Source organism: Poeciliopsis prolifica, unplaced genomic scaffold (assembly GCF_027474105.1).
Source record: "Poeciliopsis prolifica strain line A6 unplaced genomic scaffold, Auburn_PproV2 SCAFFOLD026, whole genome shotgun sequence".
Taxonomy (NCBI): Eukaryota; Metazoa; Chordata; class Actinopteri; order Cyprinodontiformes; family Poeciliidae; genus Poeciliopsis; species Poeciliopsis prolifica.
In genome coordinates this window covers 995,766-1,009,939 of record NW_026562401.1, presented here as the reverse complement: position 1 = coordinate 1,009,939, position 14,174 = coordinate 995,766, and the positions used below count along the sequence as shown (strand labels likewise).

Genomic DNA, 14,174 nt, shown 5'->3' with positions numbered 1-14,174 from the left:
TCATTCTGAGCCTCTGCATCGTGTCAGTTGCCAACTCCTCTCTTCCGAGAGAAGGGGAAGGAACATTTTTTTGTTTTTATTTTTTTTACATTGCACGAGGGGGCTGCAATTGAAATGCTTTCAAAAAAAAAAAAAAAAAAAAAAAAAACAATGAACTTTTACAAATACCACCAAAACGGCTCAGAATGCGTTCTTTTTTCCTGAGGTGAATTCCCAGCCACTCTCCCGGTCCTCGCCCCTGCGCTCGCCCTGCGTCTGCGCCTTGGCGCGCAGACTTCTCGCCGCGCACCTTCGCGGCCTTCTTGGGTTTCATAGACATCTGGGAATTCCATACGTGCCTCGCGAGCCAATTACGCACCTACGACCGCGCGCACACTTTGAATTTGGACCGCGAGGAACATTTTCCCAGATCGGCGGAGATCAATCACCGCGCGATAACAGCGGGGCTCTGAAAGATTTATTTACTGACAATAATCGGGAGTGCCGTGTTTTTGTCAGGGGCGTTGCGCATGCGGATCGCCAGGTTCACACCAAAAAGACAAAAACAAAAAACAAAAGTGGCTTGGTGCTGCTAAAAACTTACATGCAGGATAAAGTGAATCTTCAGCAAGAGGCTGGAGGAGCCACTAGCAGGCTGACATGACCTCAGTATAACTTACTTATAAAAGAGAGCTGCAAGCACAGACTTTAATCCAACTGTAAACACAGCGAGGAGAAGAGGGACTGGGAACACTTTTAGATATTTGATTAAAATGTAATTCTGTAAAAGCAGGGATTTTGTTTTAAGCTGCAGTCTGCCAATTCTTTAATAAAACGCCTCCTAAATTTAATCGGTTTTATTTAAAAAAAAAAAAGAAAGAAAGAAAGAAAGGAAGAAGTTACGAGGAACCTTTTTTTTTAATTTTCAAATTCTGCGCCAACAGTAGATAGGTTTCTTTTTGGCTATTTTGCACTCCAAAGCAACCAAGTGCAAACCCAATGATGTTTACAATACAGCTCATGCTGTGCCATTCATTTTTCTGCAAGTACGCAAGTGTAAGCAGATTTCATATCAGGCATACATGAATACTTCATAATTTTTATACCAGTTTTCTGAGAATTATCGTACAAATTAATATAATGAAACTTGGGGGAGGGGGAGGGGAGTCAAAATGATATTTCCCGTCGTCTTTTTCTTTATTGCAAAAACATATACAAACATTTACAGAAAACAAGGTAATACAAAAAAAAATGGAATGAGTTTATTATTATTATTTTTACTTATTTTTTCCATTCCAGACACAGGATTCATTTCTCAAGGCAACAGGTTTCACCAATAAATAAATAATTGTATTCTGAAAGCTCTCTTTCTCTCTTTTTTTTCTTTACATTTTTTTTTTTTGCACAGGTTAATTCCACAAAACCAGCCGTGAGCCATCTAATTCGATCTCCACAGAAATAAGTCCAAATGTATGCATTCAACAAGCTAAAGAAAAAAAAAAAAAGAAAAAAGAAAAACGACATATATTTGTAACATTCGCCAACAACATGAAAGCTCATTAAAATGGGGCCCCAGCAATGGGGGCCTCTTCCTCTCACCACACACACACGCGCGCACACCAAGTATATATATATATATATATATATATATATATATATATATATATATATATATATATATATATATATATATATATATATATATATATATATATATATATATATGCATGCAGAGCCACAGAGTCGTCTTTGGTTTGGTTGATCCCATGTTTCCAGCATTGGACTCCTCCAGAATGTCCCTTCAGAATTTGATAAGTAGATTCAGCAGTCACCTGTAGGTTAGATAACGGGTTATTTGAAACATGAAACTTTGCAGAGAGGCACACCAAGCTTTGAACTACTGGATTATTGGGTTGCATAATATTTTCAGTTGGCAGCACTTTTCTTTTTCAGTTATGGTTCATGCATATTAGTAAAACAAAAACTTAAGCGTACCATTTTGGGCAAAAAATAAAAAATAAAAAAATAAAAATAATAGCAGTAAAAAAATTTAAAAGTCTCCAGGTGTTAGTGAGATGTCGACATGGACCAGGCTCCCTCCATCCTCCACACGGAGAAGGCATAGCTCAGCCTCTCGTGAGCCACATAGCTACAGCTTGACATCTTGGAGTCCAGCTCGTCGCTCTGCAACACCTGGCAGAGGAAGTCGATGTACCTGGCAGCGAGTTTTAGGGTCTGTATTTTGCTCAGCTTGTCCGAGGGCAGCGTGGGGATAATCTTCCGCAGGGCCGCGAACGCCTCGTTCAGGGACTGCGTCCTCTGTCGCTCCCGGACGTTGGCCATCACCCGCTGCGACTGGAGCTCCTCGAAGGACTGGGGGCTGCTGCTCCCGGACTTCTTCCCCCTTTTCCCCGGCGTCGGGCTGTCCGAGTCGTCCCCGCTCTTCCTGCTCGTCCTCCTCTTCCTCCCGCCGCCTCTCTTCGGCTGCCTGTCCGGCTCCCCCTCGCTGTTGCTCAGGCTGTCCGCAGGAGAGACGGGGGAGCTTCCCGACTCTTCCCCCAGATTTTCCTCAGACATCTCCCACCTGAGAAGACGTAGGGCCAGAGAGGGCTCCGAGAACTCACTCCCCTCTCATGAGAAGCCTGGGAGACGGTCCACCTGAAGATCCACCGCAAAACAATCCATAAATAGGTTCCTTGAAGGGGGGGGCGGAAAACCCTCTTCTGTTAGTTGAGAAATTTAAGAAGTTCTTATAGGCTACATGTAGTAAACTTTTTTGTTGTTTGGGAGGACATGATTGGCTGAGAAGTTGAAATACGCGAATTGAGGGGCGGGAACATCCGAGAAACTGCTTGAGAAGCTCTGCACAAAGCTCAAGTTTCTTTGTTAAACTTTTTAGAAATGCAACTTAAATTTGAATGTGGCAAAAACTGCAAATTCAGAGCAAAAGTTCAATTGACAAAATGACTCTTGTGGGTTTGATGAGTTCATTCCATACAACGTGATGTGTTTCAAGCCTTAATTTAGGTTCATTTAGATGATTGCAGTTTACAGCTAATGGAAATCAAACCAGAGGAGGAAGCAAATAAAGATTATAGGATGTCTTGTGCAATCATGGTGAAGACTGCTGACCCTATGTTAACCACAAAAGGACATTACTAGCAAAGCTGGACATTCACACTGTTGCGATATAGGTAGATATTGGTGGAAGGTTGAGTGGAAGGAAAAAGTGTATTAAAAAAGAAAGGACAGGCATGCAATAGGAATATTTACAGAGCTGCTGAGAATGCACAGGGTACTTGGTCAGGTCTTTTATTAATGTATCCATGCAGTGGGGCAGGGAGGTGTGGCACTGCTGATATGTTGATAATACCTGATAATTCTTTTCTTTTTTTTTGTTGCATTTTTTCTTTTCTTATCATCCTATCTTGACAGTAGCCTACCCAATAGAGTCTCCATGAGGTCAGGTTAGCATGTTTGCTGGATAATCAAATACAGTGTTGCAATGGCTACATATTCATGTTCTGACACTTTTTTTTAAGTGGCCACTCTTTGTTGCTCCTGACTCAGGAGCAGCGTAACACAAGGAACATAACCGTTTTAGCCCAGGTTTTGAATAAGTCTAGGCGTGGTGGCCCGTTAATCCAGCTCCAGTCCAGATCTCCTCAAGTTTCTTAAATTATCTTTGATTCACAATCATCTCAAAGCTTAATTTATTCCTGCTGCTTGTGGGCATTTTTCTAGCACACTTTTTCCTTTCACTCAATTTTCTAATGGCATGCTTGCATACAGTCCTTTGTTAACATCAAGCTTCTTTGCCAATTACCTTTTGCGTCTTGTCCCCCTTGTGGAGATTTTCAGTGACTGTCCAATGTATCATGGTCATGCAGGTTTTTGCATGATTGTGAAGAACATACTGCTGATGAAACAGCTACTCTGTGACAGCCTCAATTGTTTGTTAAAGTAGATTTAGTGAAGAAAAGAAGAAAAAAAAGCATTGTGAAGACCAAGTAATCCATCGGAAATGTCAAAAAAAAATTTGGAGGAGAAGTTTAAAGCAGATTTAGGTTAAAAAAAAACAAAAAACATTGAACATCTCATAGAGCATTTTAGCGTACTGGAAAGAGCACAGCGCCACTGCAAACCTACCAAGACATGAACTCCAACCACCTGAAGTGACAGAGTGAGCAAAAACAGAACTGAAAAAAGTGGCCAAAGAAAGCCACTGTAAAAAGGAAGCCATAAGAAATCATGGTTTCCACGAGCCATGCAGGGGGCACAGCAAATATATTAAATGCAGTGATATGCTGCACATCACCATGAACACCAGGTGAAACATCCTGTTGGCAGCATCATGCCATTGCGTCGCTTTTCCTCTGGCAGCGAAAGACAAGCAGAGTTGATAGGAAGATTGATGGTGCTAAATACAGGGCAATCCATCACCAAAACCCATTAGAGACTAAATATTTTAGACTCCTGTGGACGTTCAAATTCCAACAGGTCAATGACCCTAAGCATAAAGTGAGAGCAAAAATGAAATTAATCTGTGGTGAGACTTGTAAAGATTGCTGTTCAAACATCCCTTTTGTAAAATCTGAACGACCTTGAGCTGTTTAGCGAAGAAGATTGTATTCATCCCACACTCTAAAAAAAAGCAAAAAAACCTTGTCTTGTTTCCATATCACAAATTTACACAATTTCTGTTGGGCTATTACAGTACCCCTCATCAAATTATATTTATATTTTAGCAGTTCAAGGCTTATGAACACTTTTGAAAGGCATTGAATGCATTGTATAATCAAATTGTAGTTTTTTTAAAAATTAATTTATTTTTTTATGATTATAACTTGCCTGAAACATTTGTTACCATTCAGCAAAAAAAAAAAAAAAAAAAAAAAATATCAGAAAGTACTTTATATATGCAGCAGCATGCAATACATTGCCATACAATTTGTGTTTGTACATCCACAGTGGAAGCGGTTCAAGTTTTCTGATTCAGAGCAGAGAGAAGAGAAGCTCTGTGTGCTTGGCTCTGCAGCTTTAACAGGGCTGGTGATACAATATCCATCTTGTTTAGTGGAGGATTACTTTGTTTAGGTTTGAGAAGACTGTGGTCCACAGGAGCAGCATCTGGCTCAGGAAGCAGGGGGGCATTCTGGGTCAGGGGTCACAACACCAGTGAAACATCCATTTACATCTTGTTGGAGTCCTCAGAGTGAGGTATTGTTCTAAGGGGAGCACAGGCTTGTTTAAGTGTGGACTGAGATTGTTTTTTTTTTTTTTTTTAGATTTCAATTTTTACATTTTTTACAAGAACAAATGATCACCTCACCTCATTTATTCTTGTTGGTGATTTTTTGGTCAAAAATCCTTCTTTGCAAACTAAATTCTAAATGTCATATTTTAATGTTTTAAATTTGCAATCATTTGTTGTTTAGGATGACAAAATAGAGCAGCTTGAGTGTGTTTCAGGTGACTACACCTGTCCTGTGCCTCTGTCCATGGTGCTGATCTCATTACGCTCTACCTGCTGCAGCAACTCAGGTAAGGAAAGGGATTTTTTTGACCGGCTTCGGTAACCATGACCTCGCTCTTATCTGGAGAGCTCTCAGCAAAAGAACAGATAAAACTCGAGATTTAAACTAAAGGTTTATATGACAGATTGATGAGCCCACTCCTTAAATTAAAATGGAAAGTAGAGACAAAGTTTTAGTCCTGCGCATAAACGTGTCATTTGAGGTAATTTAGGAGTAGTCATCCTTTAAAATTGGCTCATAAGCAAAGCAAATTTATAACCATTAGCATTGGTAAGTACAAATATTTGAGGATGGGTTGTACTTAATTATTGCTTCTTAAGAATATTCAATTCTTTAATCTAACTTATGCATTTCTTTAATCCACACAAACTCACAACAATGCACCAGGCTTAGACTTTGGTAATATGTTAAAAGGGCTAAAAAAACACTGTACTAGTGTTTTCCTTATAATTTAATTCATTGTTTTATCACTTCAAAAATTGTATTGAAATCCCAGCATGCACATGGCATCCACTCCCGTAATGGATAAATACAAACTTCTCACTTGACTTGTATGGTGGAACGCAAAACTACAATAGAAAAAACCCTATTATATACAGTATATATTATAGACATTTTTTACATTTTCAATGTTGTGTTGCAACCAACAGTAGCCAAAATCCCAACTAAGAATTTAAATTTACAAAAGTCCTTTTTTGGACTTTCCTACAATGTGCAAGATAAGGAGGGATGAATGTGCAGTTAATATTATATCGCAAATTTCAGTATTTTTATTCAGTGCACCACCAGCCAAACCTAAACCCTTAAATGGATGACATTTACAAAAAAAAAAAAAAAATACAAAAAAAAAATAATAATAATACAAAGAGAGAAACACATAAATTGGCATATTGTCAGAATCTTCAGGTCATACATGGTTCTTAACAAATTGTTTTTCTTGTTACATTTTTCTTTTTTATTAGCTACCAGAGACCACACCCAATAACTTAAGACAATTTTGAAACTCTCTGATCATAAGAAAAAATAAACGGGATCACAGTGAATGTTAACTTACTTTGACAAAAAAATGTAGCTGGTGAGAAAAAAAAAAAAAAAACATTTCAGACTGAATATCAAGTAAAACCTTCCAAAGAGATTTTTTTAAAAAAACCATGGGAGCACAGTGGAATAGAATGAGGAATAGACTGAAAAGCCTCACACTCTTTTAGACAAATGTTGTATTGTTAAAAAGTACAGTTGTATAAAGAACAGTAATCAGCGAGGTCAAGTTTAAACCAGAAACATGCTGGTGGTTGTATTAGCATTTCTATTTCTGCCTGGGATCATAATGAGCAGACTGGAGAAGAAGAACAAAGACACTACTGACTTGAACCATTTAAGACAATGAATGGTACAACAATTGGTGACTGTGTTCTTTTGATTAATTCACTCTTGAAGTCAGGCTTACTGTCATTCATCCAGAAAAAAAATGCAAAATCAAGAAATTACTTGAGCATTTTCTAGGTTTGGAATCCTGGCTCTGGAGTTTGTATTCTCTTTTTATGTGCAAATTTTCTCCAGGTTCTCATGCTTCTTTCCTCTGTCTAAAAATATGTTAGGTTACTGGTTCTTCTGAATTGTCCTTACATATAGTTGTTTGCCTTTGGTGTCTCTGTGTTGCGCTTTAATGGCAGGTTGTTCCAAGTGAAACCTGCATCTCAACAACCAACTGCTGAAGATAAGAATCACCAAAAGCAATGCAGGTACTACGGCCAGGACGTGGAAGAAGGTGCTGATGTCCTCTGAGACCAAAATGTAACTTGTCCAATAATATAACGGCTATGTTTGGTGGAAAGCTAGCACTGATATTAATCTGAGCTTGCAAAGAATAATGGACAACAGTTTTGTCTCTAAATAAGTAAAGTGTATTAATTTATACTGAAATGATTTTAAGCCTGTAGGAGAAAGGGGTTCCAAAGTATTGACTCACAGGGCCCGGATAAATATGCATGGTACACTTTTCAGATTTTTATTTGTAAAACATTTCAAAAAATAATTAGACACGTCTCTGCTTTGGTCTGTCACATAAAATTCCTAAAAACACATTCAAGTTTGTGGTTGTCGCACAATGGGAGACAAAGTTTAAAGGGTGTGAATACTTATGGAAAGCACCGTTTCAATGACCTAACTGTTGAAGCTGTCCCAACTGCAGTTGTTTTGTACATTATATAATAAAGTCAGTTTTTGGCACTTTTAAAAGCCTAACTATAATAGACGTGCAATTGACGTGCACAGTAGGTTTATGTTTTTCAGCAGATTTCTCTGCAGAATTCAACTTTCTGCTGAAGTAACCCTGAGAAAACACAGCTGCTTCCCAAAAATATGATGTCACCACAGCACATCTCCTCCAGTGTTGATCTTTAATAAAGAGTAAAGCTTCATCGGCCACTTACAGCTTGGAATGACAAGTGCAAGTGCAAAAGAATGAGATAAACGACACATACTGTACTGCCATGTGACGAAAGCGGCTTTTTTCTCTTCCTGCAGCAGTGGCAAAATATCTGGTAAAGACATTTTTCATCCTTATCGCTTTGCATTGAGGGGGTGTTATTGTAAAGGCTAATGTAAATGACTGACTCATGCAATTTGACACAGCAGTCAGGAGTGACCCCCAGGCGTCATTAGGTGCCACTCCCAGAGGTCACGTCGAGGCAGACCCGACTCTGACTCTCACTCACCGAGTCAGTTCCAGATCCGCAGAGACCTCGTCTTATTTTTTCAGTTCAGGCCCTGGGAGGGCCGCCTTTCTTTATCGGCTCTCTCATATCTGTTGAAATAACAAACCGAGGTCCTCCGCATCTGTAAGTCTCCCCCACAATTGACAGCAATAGTCATGTTCACTCCATTAAAAAGCCAGACACAACGGGTCCGGTGCCAGCTCACCAAGATGGATCAACTGAGCGGGAGGAGAAAAGACAGAAGTGCGTTCTTCAAAAAGGAGCTGCAGATAGCTCCTAATCAACCCCTTCTAGACTAACAAGGTCAAGTACCGGAGCTTGACATTTTTTTTCCTCAACAACAGTCTCAAAATGTCTCACTCAAGACAAATCCAGAGAGAGTAACATGATTTTTTCTGATAGTGGAGGTGCAGTGGTGGCGGAGGAGGATTTGGGGTGTTGAATTGGGAGGTGATGATGAAAACAGTCCTTTATAAAAGCTGTCTGGACACACAGGAGCCAGGACTCCTGAAGGTAGCTGTAAAAAGAAAGCCTTTGAAAGCCGAGTGCTTTGATGTTGCAGGTTCTAATCGTGGCCTCAAGAAGGCATTTCGGTTAAGAGTACAGTTTAACTTTGTCTGAGAAAAAACAGAGAAGGCTGCTTGGTCCTGCAGCCTTATCTTGTGAAAAGTGGAGATTTCTAAGGAATGAAGGGCTGATTCTGTGCACACAGGCGGATACGTGCATTTGCACAAGTGTAATAGATTTAGAAGTGCACATGTGATTATAATGGCTCTGTGGCACATCAGACGGCTCGGCCGCACAACGACACCTTATTAGCCGCTGGAAATCAACAAAACGTCTAGTATGTTTTCACAGCTTGGCAGCTCAGCGTGACGAAGGGTCTGTGGAAGACCTGGCATCTCAGCAGTGCATTGCCACACACACACCCCAACACACACACACACAAAACAAACAAGAGACCCTCCTCCACAGGTTTGATGAAGAGTTTTGCTAACCAAATTTTATACAAAAGAACAAAAACACAACCCACGAATTGAAGAAAAACACAGGATTCACTCCACTAAGCAAACTTGACTTAGTATTTCTTCTTCTTTTGAAGCTATAATGTATGTTGAGTACCATACATTTTCTACTGCCTTTGAATGATATGATGCCATGCAGCAGACCACACACATCCAACCAGATTACAGAAAGACCAACACACTGACCTATGCATTGAAAATATGTGTTAATGGAGAATCAGTAACTTTATCATTTTTGTGGGAGGTGCTACTGCCTTTTGAATACACAGATTCAACACTGTTTTTCTCATACAACAAAAATATGAACAAAAATATAAAGCTATATCATGTATATGGTTGATTTTTATTGTTCATCACTTGAGAGGGTTTATTGCAGAAGCTTCATCACATCAAAAAGAAAAGAAAAGGAAACAAAACAAAACAAAACAAAAACAGAATGTGGTTGTCCTCCTGTGCTCCTGATTATGATCTATTATTATAATCAAGTAGTGAAATCAAATTGATATAATTTTGAAAAGCTGAACTGATGAGAAAATTGTAGAAAAGGTAAATTAACAATAAACTGAAAATGACAAGAAAAAGTCAAAATGATAAGCGAAGCTGTAAAAAATTAGATAGACAATAAAGTTTGTTTGTTAATAACAAAGTTGATTGTGAAATTACAGTTATTCATGAGTTAGGGCAGTGGGATGTTGCCTGGATGGACTTTATCGCAGGAGTGGTAGAGTATTTAAGACATGGCTCTCATGTATGCAGGTGTGTCGGCTCAGCTGCTTTGTTACCAGATGAGATGCCGACATGATGAACAGAAAGGATTGTAAAGCTGTTGGTCCCCTCCATCTCATTCCCGCTGATGCTTGGGATGCTGTTGCTTCCCGCACAAGTTTCTGCTACATTAGTGCTGAAAAAGTTTGAATTTCTGGCCGCACCATTTTAAAGATTATAAGAATTTAAGACTTGGTCATCATGAGTTGATTAATCAATTAAAAAAACTGAATGAGAAAAAAAAGCAAACAGGTATACCAGGTTTTAGCTCATTTGTGATAGTAAAATATTTATTTCTGCTACTGTCATTTTAAAGATATTAAAGCATAAAATAAAATAAAAAATAAACATATTAAGTGTCTCTTTTTTGTGACCATCTGGGGGAGGCTGTTTGATCTTTGGATGGCCTATGTTATTTGATATCTTTGAAAATTTTGAAAAATTATTATGTTCTGATATCTTCAAACTTATATCATTTCTTGAGATGAGTCTATTCGAACCTCTTAGCCCCGCCATAATTTCATCTGCTATCTATGCCTCCAGCAATACCAGAGGGACAAAATATAAATGCAATTTAAATTTTCAGTAGTAAATATAGACTACTCTGTCCAGATTATGGATTAGGGCTTCATCTGCACTTATATGGATGCTGCTCCTGGTGAAAAATAAGATAAACCAAAAAGTGAGGCTCTGTTTTCATTTTTATTGTGAGCTATGGTCATTTGACAGCATGTTTTTGAAAGATAGCACCCACGATTAAACAATTGAAGATAAACAACTGCTGAGACAATGGCAGAAAAAAGTTCATTTTCTACAACACTACTTCAAATTTCATAAGACAAAAGTTTCAGGAAAAGCACTGACCATTATCTCAGGCAAAAATGTTGACGAGAAAAAGAAAATTAACACATTACTAGTTATCTATTTGCATCTGTGATAAAAAAAAATAAAAAATCTGCTGAAGCGTGCCTTGCTACATAACAGCCGACTTCATGTGATGGGCTTGACAACGGTAGTCCAGTGTGCTTCGTCACTCCAACCACACGTGCTGGGAGGACTCCCACCACAGTCCCTGTTAATAAGGACTCCTTGAAGAGAGAGGAGGTCAAACAGAGTGCTGCAGCTGCACATGAGGATGAATAGTGTTCGAGGGAATAATGGGCAGAGGTGTGGGGGTAGGGAATGGAGTACCTGGGGAGCAATGAGGGCAGAGGAGACATAGGAGAGGGAGGAGCCCAATCTGCAGCCAAAAACAACAGAGGACGAGTGAAAAGCATCACAAGGGCCATTCGTGGATCGATCACACACTGACCACACATCATCCACACAGATAAGATGGGTGGATGGATAAATAGTTGGACCTTTTTACAGAAAGTCACAGCTAAATGACACGTCGCACACAAACTGCCTCTCTTCTGAACCGCAGCTGTGTTCCCATCTTCCCCCACATTTTGGTTCACCTTTACTCCTCCCTGAGTGTCAGTTTGAGGCATCCTCCTCCTCCTCCTCTTCCTACAGTTAGAGCAATCAGTCACGACACAATGAGCCTACCTCTGCAGCTCTGTTGTTTTTGGAATGGAAAACCTGCAGCCCTGCCTGTTCTCCCCCTCAGTCGACAGAAATAAACCAAAGAGACACTCTTCTCTGACGGATTTATCACCGAACCGCATCTCAGACCTCCGCAGATCTGTAGTTTTTCTCAATCGAATTGGACAACGTCTGATCATCGCCAACTAATTGCCTGTTTTACTCTTCTGCACGACCAAAAGTTTTGAGCAGTTTCATTGTCAATGGATGGTGAAGTTTTGTTGAGACATGGAGGGCTTACACCTTTCACAGCGTTGTTGCCAAAAAGTGTAGACACCTGCAGCATATGCCTGGTTTTACCATCTGCTGGGAGCTTCTAAAAGCATACGCTCATAATATAAGACTAAGCAGCAGTCGATATGGTGAAAATCATTGATACTCAGCCCAGATTGAAGTGCTGCATTTTAAGGAGATCTGAAGTTTTTTTGCAACTGAAGAGCTCAGAAAGTAAACTGTCCAAATATTGTATTTTCACGCACTTGATTGGCCAATATAATCACTTTTAGGATGTGGTTTGTCATGAGTCCTTGGAATACTTTAAATTTCAGAGAAACTTTGGGTCTATTAACTTGTCAGTTGTTCTTAAAGTTGACTGGACTGCAGTAACCACAGAGTGTTTCAAAAAATAAGGTTTGATAGATTAATAAATGCTAGCAGGTCTGGTGCCCCCTGTGATCTACTCAGATTCAAATATTGTTTGAGTCAAGAAAAACACTTGTGCAGATCTAAACTTTGTTTTTACTTCTTTCCTAACCCCATTAATTATCTCCCAAACAGTTTGGCTTTTTTTCTTTTCACACAGCTCAAATTTCTATTTGAATTAGTTCTATTTTCCATTTGGGAACCATTGCACTAAATTAAATTCAAGACAATTCACACCTGAATCAGCAACGGTAAAATGTGATGCTACATACTCAGATCAGGAACTGCAAACTCTTTAGGCAACCGTCAGGTTTATTCTTTGAGGATTTTGTTATTTTTGTCTATTTCACAAATGAAAGAGTTCAGTTTTGTTTGACAACACACAAACGTCTATTTACCTTTTTATCTACACCACCACTTCCTAAGACTGGGAAAAGGGCCCTTCTGGGGGTCTTGAATCAACAATTCCAGGGTCTTTCCAAACTATATAACAAAAAATAGTCAACTATATTTATCCAAAAACTGTCAAAAAATTGGTTTCTATTGGTTTCTAACACAGTGCCAGAAAAAACTTTGCCATATTTCTGCTGGTTTTGTTTTCTTTGTTGTGTGATGATCAAATAAATTTTTGCATTTAACAAAGACAACTTGAGTAAAGGAGCAAAACAAATTTTGAAATGATGACTTAATTTATAAAGGGAAAAAGCTATCAAAACCATCCTGGCCCCATTTATAAAATCAAAAATTAACTGTGATTCATCACATCATTTGGTTCATGTTCACAAGACAGACTTAGGAGAAATTACTGGCAGACGTTTAGAATAAATAAATCACTTGAATAGAACCTCCGTAACAGCAGGAAGTAGGCTGACATGTCACAAAATGCAACTCTTTACACCCAGATCTCAAAAATCTAAAGCTTTCGGGGAGAGAACAACATATAAAGCTCTACGGGTCTCATGTCTCAGTTGAGTATGGTGTTAAAGATTAAATTAGGAGGAAAGACACAGAACAATATGTGCATCCATGGAAAAAGCAAAGATCACTGCTGACCACAAAAACCTTAACACCTGACTCATGTTTACCAAAAAACATTGTGACAGTAACCAAGCTGTTCTGTGGACTGAAACTTGTAACTTTTTTGGAGTATGTGTATCCTGTAACATGTGATATAATAATATAACAGGAGAAAGTACATCATGAGTGGCTGCACAGTGGTGCGGTTGGAAGCACCGTTGCCTTGCAGCAAGAAGGTTGTAGGTTTGATCCCAGGACTGGGGTCTTTCTAAAAAAATTTTTAGGCATGGTTGTTTGTCAATGTTGCCCTACAATAGACCTGCAATAAACCTCCATTGCCCATTGACTGCTGGAGATAGGCACAAGCACTCCTGGATGGAGAAAGTACATCATGCCAACACTCAATCCTGGTGGTTGCTTTAGTGCTTTTTCGGGGCCTAGAGAACTTGATAAAAGTCAATATTTACAAGCAGAAAAGAAAATCCTGAAGGAGGATCTCCAACCATTTGTTTAAGACCTTAAACTCAAGCATTATTAGGTAATGCCACAAGACAATGATCCAAGTCACACCAGCACATTCTCTCCTAACAGCTGAAAAAAAAAGTAGAACTTTACCTTATTTTCCAAGAAAGTCAGATCATAATTATTTGAGAACTTGGGGCCAATCAGAAACTGTGGATAGTAAATTGAGCTTTCATCCCAAGATGATCAGGCCATTGTTTGGTATGGTATAAGAAACAAGAAGCTCTTAGCATTTAGACCCACAAAAAGCTCACTGTTTTAGACATAACATTATAAAGTATAAAAATAGCAGGACATAAACTTTTGTAGATATGTTAGATATGTCAGGTTCAACTAGCAAAATTTTGTACCGTGAGATTATTTTTGAATAACTTGAACAACAA

General features: G+C 39.0%; 1 protein-coding gene across 1 annotated transcript; it reads right to left on the bottom strand.

Moving 5' to 3' along the window:
* Positions 1 to 1,702: 1,702 nt before the first annotated feature.
* Positions 1,703 to 2,680, bottom strand: twist1b (twist family bHLH transcription factor 1b). The gene is made up of 2 exons (XM_055047897.1): positions 1,975 to 2,680; positions 1,703 to 1,811 (listed from the first exon to the last, which is right to left on the bottom strand). Exon 1 carries the CDS (start codon positions 2,554 to 2,556, stop codon positions 2,047 to 2,049), a length of 510 nt encoding a protein of 169 aa, XP_054903872.1. The 5' UTR covers positions 2,557 to 2,680; the 3' UTR covers positions 1,703 to 1,811; positions 1,975 to 2,046.
* Between the last annotated feature and the right edge of the window lie 11,494 nt (positions 2,681 to 14,174).

What these genes read in the sequence shown, in the direction of transcription:
- twist1b (XM_055047897.1), bottom strand. Translation starts at nt 2,556, where the DNA reads ATGTCTGAGGAAAATCTGGGGGAAGAGTCGGGAAGCTCCCCCGTCTCT.